General features: G+C 40.2%; 1 protein-coding gene across 1 annotated transcript in view; it reads left to right on the plus strand.

Moving 5' to 3' along the window:
- The window catches only part of LOC116729356 (breakpoint cluster region protein), a 48,719-nt gene extending 37,141 nt beyond the window's left edge, over window positions 1-11,578 (plus strand). Inside the window, exons 17-23 of the mRNA XM_032577830.1 lie at window positions 7,174-7,233; window positions 7,621-7,730; window positions 8,197-8,336; window positions 8,454-8,588; window positions 8,688-8,793; window positions 10,043-10,202; window positions 10,288-11,578. Of these exons, the coding sequence (XP_032433721.1) occupies window positions 7,174-7,233; window positions 7,621-7,730; window positions 8,197-8,336; window positions 8,454-8,588; window positions 8,688-8,793; window positions 10,043-10,202; window positions 10,288-10,377 (801 nt within the window). The 3' untranslated portion in view covers window positions 10,378-11,578. The remainder of the gene's footprint in view (window positions 1-7,173; window positions 7,234-7,620; window positions 7,731-8,196; window positions 8,337-8,453; window positions 8,589-8,687; window positions 8,794-10,042; window positions 10,203-10,287) is intronic.
- The last annotated feature ends 151 nt before the right edge of the window (window positions 11,579-11,729 follow it).

The following is an 11,729-nucleotide window of genomic DNA, read 5'->3' on the forward strand; positions in this document are numbered from 1 at the left end:
ATTCTGTTTTCTTTTTTTTAAAAATCTTCTATTAACCATCAGATTAATCGTTAGAATAATCAATTACCAAAATAATTGTTAGTTGCATCCCTAGTAGAGCTGGTGGGTTTACAGGGCATTTTTTTCCTTTTTCCCCTAAAAAATGCTAATTTAATGTTTAAAAGCTGGACTCAATGCAGTTCTTTAGATCTCTTAGAGATGGGGCACGTGCTCAAGGGTCAAAGGTCGCTCGTGCTAATACGTGCTCGGTCTAAGAGGATCCTGTTCAGCTACCTGAGATTCGTCCAGCCAGAAGTCTTCACAGCAGCAGGCGAGAGCACGTTGGTAAGAAGGGGTGGGAGAGGATTCTCCTCATTAATCCTACAAATCCATCTGGGAAGTAGAACAACACAGAGGCGAGCGTTGTTGGCCAGGCTGTGTGTTGCTTTGCTGAAAGAGGCGAAAGTCCAACGCCAGCTGGACAAGAGGGTGCCACTGAAAGTCGTGTCAAGAATCCAGGAAGACAATCGAGATTCATCTAGACCAAATCGATGGCTCGTTATTCAGGGATTAAGGCCTTTCTGCTCCTGTTAGCGCCACGGTTTACAGACTAGTTGGGTTTTATAGGGAAGTACCGCTTTCCTGTTGGTCGGTTGGAGACTAAACGTAAAACGGTAATGCCAGAAAAGATGCGTGAGAGTAATCTGAACGAAGGGGAAAGCTTGGACTGGGCCATCGGCGGGTTTGAAGACGAGGGAGACCCGGCGGTGAGGAAACCCCCGGGTTCAGGGTCGCGCCTGTGGGACAGGGTCCGCAACAGTCTGCTCAAACCAAAGGTAAAGAGCTGGAGGTGGGGTATATTATTACTGTGAACGGTGACTAGTTGTTTCCTGTTTGACCTCCATCAACGTTGTGTTTTTTTATTTCCTGGGTTTGATTATCTTTGAGGTTGAGCTGATAGCTCTGTATCGCCACTGATTGTTTTTTTTTTATGTTATGTAAGTGAATAGATTTTTTTCTCTGTGGGCAACGGATTATTGGAATGAGATTTGAAGGTTTCTTGGGTGAAAGAACATCTGCCACATTGCGCAGGCACAGAGCTTAGCAGCAGAGACATGATGGTCTCTCATTAGCGATTCTCCTGATTACTCATCATTTACATTCCCATGGCTAAATTACACCCAGGCATGGGTCGTTGTGTGAGATTGAGTGACTGATTCCATTGTACGACATTATTAATACAAGAATTGTTTTTGTTTTTTAAGTGGAACATAATCTAATCAATTTTGTACAAAGCTTTTCATACTGGTGTAAAAACTATACAACATATTGATTATGATGGTCATAATTTTATTTGTACAATGATTTTATCTTAATCTTGATACAAAGGAAAATATAGAATTACCTCCCAGTAAGTTTTTCCTAGATTTTGCGAGGTGTTTTTGCTCTTAACATAACACCTTTTTGCTGTTTTACTCTGCATAAATTAACAACTGATTACTGTATTTTTCGGACTATAAGCCGCTACTCTTTTCCCCACACTTTGAACCATGCGGCTTGTAGCCCGGTGCTGCTTTTCTGTGGATTTTTTCTTCAACCACCAGGGGGCTCTTTAGCAGGAAGTGAATCATTAGAAGTCAAAATAGGAAATCAAAGAAGAAAGTGCCGATTTTAATTTAAAACAAGCACATGCTAGCAGTAGGCATGGAGAAATGTTTTCAAACTCATACCCTCTCATCATAGAAACCACACGAAGAAGTTCATATGATGCCGCTTTTAAGTTAAAGGCTATCGATCAGATCGATAGCCACGTAAGCTCGGCGTGAACGAATCCATGGTTCAGCATTGGAGACGGAGGGCTGCGTCCTTAATTGCAGATTTATTCATTTATTTTCCTTTTGGAAAACCGAGAGCAGCGGAGATACCAGCGGCTTATATCCCGGTGTGGCTAATATATGTACGTTTCCAGTTGTTTTTTTGTTTGTTTGTTTTTTTTTTAAACAACTTTGTGGGTGCGGCTTATAGTGATGCGCACTCTCTATAGTCCGGAAAATACGGTAATTAGTATGGCTATCTGGTCAGTACTGAATAACTACTCCACTAAACAACTGTAGTTGCTCCGTCGTCTTCTCTTGCATTTCATGAAACATGATTTTAAACTGAAGGAACATTTTGACAGAAAATGTCTTAGAACCAATGGAGGTTTTAGAAACAAACTTTCTAAAACCTCAGTATACTATGAAATCTTCTGCCGGCTTAAGCAGGACAAGATTGTTGCGTTTGTATTGTATTATTTATGAACAAGATTTTACAAAATGCTTAAGAGGAAAATAAGGGATTTGGTTGGAGTGGTAAAGGTTTAAGCATCACATCAAAGAAGAAATGTTAGCTAGAACATTTCTGAAGAAATTTTAACGGGGCCTGCCAAAGTCTGCCTGTCGGTTGGCACACTTCGTGGGCGTTCTGATGCTACAAATTAGCATCAATGCTAAAGTAAGCTACAATGTACTCAATAGCATGTGGAGATTGACAAACATGTTGAGTAACATGGACTTATGCCATTCAGTATGTTGAAATTAGTGTACAAGTTAAAATGAGCCAAACTGCTAACATTAGCCAAAATGCTGTCAGTAGCATGTGGAGCATCACTCCATTCAGTGTACTAAGCATGGCTAATAAATAAGAAAAATAGCTAAAAACTTATTTTAGGGAAAAGGCTAATGCTAATGGGGGCAGTGAAATGCAAAGGTTTGTGCTAAGGTTAATTCACTGTCTTGTGCAGCAGGGCAGTGCAATAGATAAGAAAAAAAGATAGTAAAGGCTAATATTAGTTAGCACTACCCTGAGAGGAATATTTAGGCTTTTATTTTGAAATTCCGTTATAAAACTTAACGCGGTGTCACTGTTGCTCCCCGTGATTAAGCTCATAATTACAACCCTCTGTACTGAATATCTCTCTGATAGCAGACGGTGTCCATAAACAAGTTTACTAAATATTGTACAATAACTGAAAACAGAGATGTAACTTCTATCATGAATATAGATTAGCCAAAAACCCTCCAAATTACAATGAAGTATTTCTACTTCTGGTGGGCGACAGAAGTAACACCCTTAATCGTTTCCCCAGTAAGCCTCCCAGGAATAAGGTTGATAGAATGTTCAATTCCAATGGTATCAATGACATCAGAGGTTATGACGTCACTCTATGATACCACAAAGGAGTCTCTCTCTTGAATGTAGCTCACAGACAGCATTTTCTCAGACCTGTTCCACAGTTCTATCGCGACAGATCACTCTTCAGAGCACGTTCGAAATTAATTGAAACAAGCGGGATATCGATTCCAGATATTACACGCCTTTCAGAGAAGCAAGAATTTACCACAATATAGACATGAAGCAACAACAGATTGTTTGTGAAGATGAAGCTTTTCCAGCTGAGCTTTCATGGGTCGACATGATGGACCTCAACATCCAAGTCGACTACGACGCAGTCATTTCTTTTGAAGATGACAGCAACAGCCCCATTAAGCCGGAAGATGAATCAGCAGAGATCCAGGGGGAATCAGGTCCTTCTGGCAACTTTGAGAGTCCAACATCAGTGGAAGTCAAGCAGGAAACAACTCCCTCTGCTGGCTTCGAGATCACCCCCTCAGTGGAAGTTGTGGAAGAAACAAGCCAACACGTCATCGATCTCACAAAGCAGGTAGACGATCTTAAAAACGAGTTGCAGAGTAAGATTTTTGATCTCCATGAGGAAAGAGACCGAAGGATTGCATATCAGGCTGAAGTCAAATCACAGCAGGAGGAGATTGAGAAACTGCAAAAAATGGTGGTAAAAGAACATCACCTGCGAGTCAAACGTGAACATGAAAGAAACATGCCAGAGATTAAAGATGTGTCAAAGGTTTCTTACTCTTCCAAAGTTACAGCCGACAAGAGCATTCTTCAACAGCTGGATTATTTCAAGAGGGAGGCTGAAAAATATGCCTCCCGCAACAAAGGTCTGATAGAAGTCATGGTTGAAGAATACAGAGTGAGACTTAAATACGAGGAGCAGCTCAAAAGTCACACAGAGCAAGCTTCCAAATTCAAAGCACAGGAGGAAACGGTGAAATCTCTGCAGGGTCAGGTTGCAGACCTGAAGGTGAAGTTAAAACTTGCTCTGGAAAACAACCGTCCTAGAGTCTCCACCCAACCAGAGATCCCCCTGCAAATAGAAGGCTCCCTACGACCAGAGGAGTCCAAGGAAAGACAGACCTCCAATCAATCAGTGAGGTACGAGGAAAGACAGACCTCCAATCAATCAGGGAGGTACGAGGAAAGACAGACCTCCAATCAATCAGGGAGGTATGAGGAAAGACAGACCTCCAATCAATCAGTGAGGTACGAGGAAAGACAGACCTCCAATCAATCAGTGAGGTACGAGGAAAGACAGACCTCCAATCAATCAGTGAGGTACGAGGAAAGACAGACCTCCAATCAATCAGGGAGGTCTAACGAAATACAGACCTCCAATCAACCAGGGGTCTCCATGCATAGTCTGGCTCGGCCTTTGCACCGACCCACACCCAGGTTGCAATCAGAGGAGTCCACGCAAAGCCAAACCTCCACACAAACATGGAGGTCTGAGGAAAGACATACGTCCATGCGACCAACCTCCACTGGTTGCATGAAGGGGCTTCATGTTGGCGTTGGCGTGAAGGCCAATCTATGCCCGGCTCGGCCTTTACGCCGACCCACACCCAGGTGGCACTAACCTAGGTTTTGTTAACACTCGGCATTAATTGCTTGATTAATTGATCTCTCTAAATTGTCCTAAGGTGTGAATGTGTGTGTGCAAGGATAAGTGTTAGATGATGAATGAATATTTGTTAAAAGTGTCTGACAGTAGAATATGAAACAGAGAATCTGCAAAAATGCATCTAGCTCTGCTACTGTCCAGAAACATCCAATCAGAACCAAAAGGCAAACCTTTGGTTCTGATTGGTTTCTAATGCGTTGAATGTGTCTCAGCACATTCAACACATTAGACTACTAGTGTACTGCAGCTACACAATTGGCAGAAAAACACCCTAATATTATATCATCATTGTGTATAATGATTTAGAAAACAAAATGCTGTACAGGTTTATCAAAACTATTTCAATCCATATTAGAACTTTGCATTGATTTCCTTCATTTTAGTAGCTGCGATTTTGCCTAATCCACACATTTTCAATAACCCTACACAATACTAGCCTATTCCTAACCCTAACCCTATCTAAAACTTAATTAGCATCTTACCTCTAAATGTTACCCCTGACTCAAAGCAATGAGTCCATCATATTAGGACCAGGCTTTGGTCCTAATATGATGGAACTAACGCAGTGTTTCTCAATTCTGGTCCTCGGGCCCCCCTGCCCTTCATGTTTTAGATGTTCCCCTTCTGCCACACACCTGGATTGAATCTGTGGGTGATTAACATGCTACTGCAGTACTTGATGACTGCAGAAGAGGTCATGCTGTTCTGGAACAGCTGTTCTGAAACAGAGACACACCTAAAACATGCAGAGCAGGGGGTTTAAGGACTGGAATTGAGAAGCACTGACCTAATGTGACACTGGACATATAATGGTGCGTTGACACCAAATGCGTTTTGAGCATCAGGCACAGCTGGTTTGCATTCAAAGTCTATGTGGAGGCGTGTCGAGGGCTATTGCATCGCGCTTCAAGCCTCTAGCGCGGCGCGATTTGAACCATTTGGAGCGTTTGACACATCTAGCGCATCCAACGCTTCACATAGACTTTGAATATAAACCAGACTCGCCTGACGCTCAAAACGTGTTTGATGTTAATGCATCAGTAGAATGTTCAGTTCTACTGGTAACAATGACATCAGCAGTGATGACATCACTCTTTGATGCATCAAATGAATCTCTCTCTTGAGTGTAGCACACACGCTGTTTTTCAGACCTGTTCCTGTTTCAGAGTTATAAGTTATGAATCTTTTCTAGGAGTATTGTTCAAATTATTGGAAGGCACAGAATCAGCCCAGTACAGGTTCACATTCTCAGGTTAGAGAGACTCACCTGGTATAAAGTTAATTTTTTGGTACTGGAATCACACCGAAGATAAATTAGTTTAATCAAAGTATGTCATGAATATGTGTGCATGTACTCCATCTTAAGTCCAGAGCACATTAGATTTTTGTTGCTTTTGCCACCATTTGATGATATGCATATAAGATATAAACAGCAACATTCAGAGATGCAATGAGTTTATAGCAGTTGTTCCACCATGTCTGTAGTTCTGACGTTCTGCCATCACTGTGGTTCTAAAGAGCAGCTCAGAGAGGCAGACTAAATTCTGTTTATTTTGAGTCTAACTGACACTGTTTTGTGTCAGTTAGACTTTTGTTTTGAGTTAAATTTGACTCGTTTTTTGTTAATTATGTCGCCACAGTTACTCGAAATGCCAACAAAAGTAATAGCTCCCCTCACGGGATTGAGCCGCACGTTTTGATATATATATTGTGAGGGGGCACGCAGCGGTACGAGCCGCATTAACGGTAGTAGGAAGCGGCAATTATTTTGAGGTGCAGAACAATAGGGGCCTGCCATGCAATGCATAGGGATGTAATCCCTATGCATTGCTATGGGCAGGCCCCAAAAAGTATAAAATATCTGAGAGACATGAACAGATGAAGGAATACTTCATCTTTCCTTACTCTACCTTACTAGTCTTGGTAACACAAGGTTAAAAACTTTGTAAAGACTCATAAATGTATTTATTGTGATGTAGTACTCCATAACCAGAGTTACAGGGATAATGCATATTTTGAATGTTAGTGTTCAGAGACTTGAGGAATCCCAAATAGGATCTGTGTTTGCTCAGATTTACAATTACTAAATGGCACAAAGTAGTCCCAGTTCACCAGTTAACATATGAACCAGTTTAGCACAACACTAGACAACTCTGCTCCTTTTTCTGATAGTCAGTATGTAATGACCAGCTATGTTGAATGCAGCAGTGAGAACTAGTGAAACCAATGCAGAAGTTTTTTTCATTTTTTATGCATCACTTTTAAGACAACTGTCACGTTTCAGGCTTTATCACACCATCCACAAACTAAATTTGAATTTTGATCAGAATGCAATTTAAAATGAGCTAATCCTAATCTCATAGAATAAGTCCGTTTTGTTTCTCTTTTCGTAGTTGGATCCTCAAACTCTGCAGAATAAAGACTGGCAGAGGACGGTGATTGCCGTGAATGGGGTAAGTTGTAGTCCAGATGAGGATTATGAAAAGCTGGAGTTGACTTTGAATGTGGGCATTGTTTAGAAAATTGCAGTAATAATAAAATCATTTTATTTTAAATCGCCATGACTTCAGTCTTGCGATTCCTTAGAATAACCTTGAAGTAGCTAAGGGGGAAATGGTTAATGGTTAATGTTTGACCAGTAACCAAGGCGTTGCTACAGTTAGCAATCAGGAGCTACTTCAAATTAAATTATTGTTTATTATAAGAAATCTCTCCTTATATAAAAATCGATGGTCTTACTGATTTCCTGTGGCCTCGGTGAATGGAGTTCAGTGGAAGTTACTCAGGTCTGCCTTCATATTGCCAAATCGTCATCAGCTGCTTTCTCCGACCCGATGTAGATCGAGGTGAAGCTGTCGATGAGGTTCACCAGCAGGGAGTTCAGCTTGAAGCGAATGCCGTCACGGAAACAGTCTGGAGTCTTCGGAGTGAAAATCCACGTAGTCACAAAGTAGGTTTCTAATATGATGTTCAAATGATTTTCAGTTTGTTTATTTGAGAGGATCCCCATTGGACTCTACTACAGTAGAGACTATTCTTCCTGGGGCCACACTTCAAATGTTACAATAAGTCATATATTTACAAACATTACAAAAAAAGACAGAATAAATACTTTAAGACACAAGCAAAATCAAAAGACAAAATTCAAATGAACCTCCTCAACCATTTTGAGTTTTCACAAACATTGCAAAAAGACATCACATAAAACACAGAAACAAAATCAAACACAACATTTTGACAAGGAAAATTAAAAACAAACTGTGACAATCTTCGCTTTAAGGATAAATTCATCCAATCCATCAGTTGATCTTCCATGTGTCAGTGACTCGACATACACAAATTAAAAGAGATTTGCTATATTTTTATAATCTGCCTCGTAAAGCTTTGGGTTTTTCGTGCGTCTCTGTTGTGGTTAGGCGCGAACGCTCCAAAGTCCCGCTCATCGTTCGCCAGTGTGTGGAGGAGATCGAGAGACGTGGGATGGACGAAGTGGGGATATACAGAGTGTCCGGTGTTGCTACCGACATCCAGGCCTTGAAAGCCGCTTTTGACTCAAGTTAGTTTGGTTTAAGTTAAAATACAGACATTATGGCGGGATAAGAAGAAGCATTCTTTTTACACTACAACGAATTGTACGTTGGTCAAGTTGCAGCTTTTCTTGTGCGTTCCGCAGACAACAAGGACGTGTGCGTGATGATGAGGGAGATGGACGTGAACGCCATCGCTGGAACGCTGAAGCTGTATTTCCGCGAGCTGCCGGAGCCTCTCTTCACCGACGAGTTGTATCCCAACTTTGCCGGAGGGATCGGTCAGTCGTCACCTTGTTACGTTCTCACCACTCGTCGGTCGCTCCTAGATAAGTTTGTGTTCTGACGGCAGCAAATCCACCTTTGCTTCTGTCTTGCAGCTCTCTCAGACAGCGTGGCCAAGGAGAGCTGCATGCTCAACCTGCTGCTGTCTCTGCCAGAGCCAAATCTGGTGACGTTCGTCTTTCTGCTCGATCACCTGAAGAGGTAAATAAATGCCCGGTAAAATTAAGCCTTACCTTCTGTGTCTTTATTTATTCCTCAATCTGTACTAAAGAAGACATGCCAGTATGAGATTCTTAAAATAATTTTGGAAAATATGATATAATCACTTTTATTTACAACAAAAATGTGAAGAAGCCATTTATTTTAGCAAACTACTAGGCAGAGGAGAGGCTCTGTTGTATTACCAAATAAACACCAAATAAACTTCATAAATAAATACATAAACATGGGATTTCTGCCGCAGTTTTGACCAGCATTTGCCTTTAGGATCAATAAAGTATTTTTGAATGTGAATGTAATTGAATTGTTACTCTGAAGCGCAGACATATGCCACCATGTTCCTCCCAACAACTGTGTCATCATAAATATCCTACTTCACATTAGCGAGACATGCATGTCTCACCTTTTTCCACATAATCAGATTATGATTTATCAATGAGGATTTAGCTGCACTCCACTAACATGAGCTGTCATTTTGCAGACATTAATTGATATTTTGTACAGGGCATAAATAAAATGCTAAAACTGCTGGAAAGAAAGTAACCTGATAAACTTTATGCTCACAAACAACAGTGATTCCAGAAGTGACTGTTTTTGATGAGTGCAGCAAACATGCCTCATTTGGGATATTTTCTGTGTTGCTACTACTATTTTTATTTTTTTATATTGTTCTAATAAAGATTCTGTATTTTGAGGGGTTTTTTTAATGGTTTTTCATGTTTTAAAGTAAAATAAAGCCGTTTTGAATCATGTTACATTTATTTTTATTGTTGTCGATGTAAAGTTTCCTGTCTGGCAAAAAGACTGACTCACCTCACTGAAACCAAATCTACCTAGTGGCATAAATAAAACTGATTGATTGATTGATTGATTGATTGATTGATTGATTGATTGATTGAATCAACATATTCTCATTTTAAATAATTGTCGAGAAAACAATCCTTATATTTTTACAGTCATAGAGAGTGACAGATGTACCTTAACAGTTGAAATGTTGTCATTCAGATACAGTGGTAACGTCTTGTTTTAGTGACTCAAAAGACAATTTGTTGTCAGAAAAGTGGGTTTTATTTAATTATTTCTTTCGATTTTACTCTCTTTTATTGTATTTTTTAAATATATATAAGCAAAGGTGGATTTTAAAATTACTAATCTACTTTGACAACCAATGGAATTACAAACTGGGATGTGTTTGTGTCTCTAAAACCCGATGATGGCTTTGTCTGTACAGGGTGGCTGAAAATGAGAGCATCAACAAGATGTCTTTGCACAATCTGGCTACTGTTTTCGGTCCCACTTTGCTTCGACCTTCGGAAAAAGACAGCAAACTCCCGTCCACCTCCCAGCCCATCTCCATGAACGACAGCTGGTCTCTTGAGGTCATGGCTCAGGTAAAGCCCATTCCGAAGCGTCAAATCACGTCACTGTATGGTTTGGAATATTTGAGTGACCGTCTCCTTGTGTTTCTTTTTGAAGGTTCAGGTCCTTCTCTATTTCCTTCAGCTGGAGAGCATTCCAGCCCCCGACAGCAAGCGGCAAAGCCTCCTCTTCTCTACGGAAGTATGACAGGAACACGACAAACCTGGACCGTAACGACTCTGCTCTGAGGAAGAATGTCCGGCTCCCGTTGCCCGTACTTCTGTTAGCCACCAGGAGGCGCCATCAACCTCTGTTAAAACTGGAAACAACCACCGCAATCAAAGCCATTTCTTTGGGAGCTAAGCTTGTGGTCTGTTTACGTCAACCTGCTGTGTCAGAAAAAAAAAGACTTCCCTTTAAGATCTATAGGTGGAATATATCATTCCTTTATTTGTAAAATTTAATTTAAATCTGAAGAAGCAATATTTCCTGTGCTCTGTTCTGTCTGTGTGCACATTATCTCCATATTCACACTGGAGTTTTTTCTTTTCTTTTTGCTATTTCTGGATTTTTATAAGATTTATTTCTGGCTGTGGATGGCTTGATGAAGATATCTATATATATATCTATATCTATCTATCTATATATATATATATATATATAGATAGATAGATATAGATATATATATACCCCCACCCACCCCAGTTTAAATTCACCTGTGCCAACCTTCCCATCTGATGACCAATAGAGCTTTTCTGTCCTCCTTATGTTTACACCGTCTAAATTTTGTACAGAGACTAAAGCTGAAGGCAACATGCAGGCATGTTGAGTCAACCGGTCGACGTTTTGTGTTTTCTGTGAATTTCTGTTTCTCTTGTTTGTTTTCCCAGATGAGCTACAGGGTGGATATGAGTGTTTTTGTTTTTTCGTTGTTGTTTTTTTGAAAGGAAAATCACTCCAGAAAATCTACCCTAACACTTTACTCTGCCTAACATAGAATGTATACCATGCTGTGTGTAATGTCAACTACAAAGCCATCTTTCTGTCTGCATTCCAGAACTGTTCACCTTTCTTTTTTTTTCTTTAGATTGTGTCTGCAAGCTGAACTTCATATTATGTTGCATTCCTTCTTTGTAGTCTGCCACAGTTGTAGAAATAACGGCATTTTCTGAAAACACTATTTATCTGTAGGACAATCGAAGCGCAGTACTTCACTCACACCCAGCCTCCTTCACAGTTCTCACAGAAGTCTGTGGAAAAAAAAATGCAAATCTCTACAACTAGTCAAACACAAACTGTAATCTTAAAAGCTTTTGATTCATGTTAAACAAGCAATAATTCTTAGTGATGGTTAGGATTTCCTTGTACCATATGTTTGATTTGTGTAAATAAAAACTTCAAAACCTTTTTTTATTTTGCAGGTGTCTAAATGAATAAATGCACCACGTCATGTGTGAAATATCTGGGTGAACTCATAACAACCTTTCCCTCCTGAACGGTTTGCCAGCTTTTCCACCATCTTAAAATCCCAGTATGAAAGTTAAGCATTTTTTTTAATC

The sequence above is a fragment of the Xiphophorus hellerii genome, chromosome 12 (assembly GCF_003331165.1).
Source record: "Xiphophorus hellerii strain 12219 chromosome 12, Xiphophorus_hellerii-4.1, whole genome shotgun sequence".
In the NCBI taxonomy this organism is placed as follows: domain Eukaryota; kingdom Metazoa; phylum Chordata; class Actinopteri; order Cyprinodontiformes; family Poeciliidae; genus Xiphophorus; species Xiphophorus hellerii.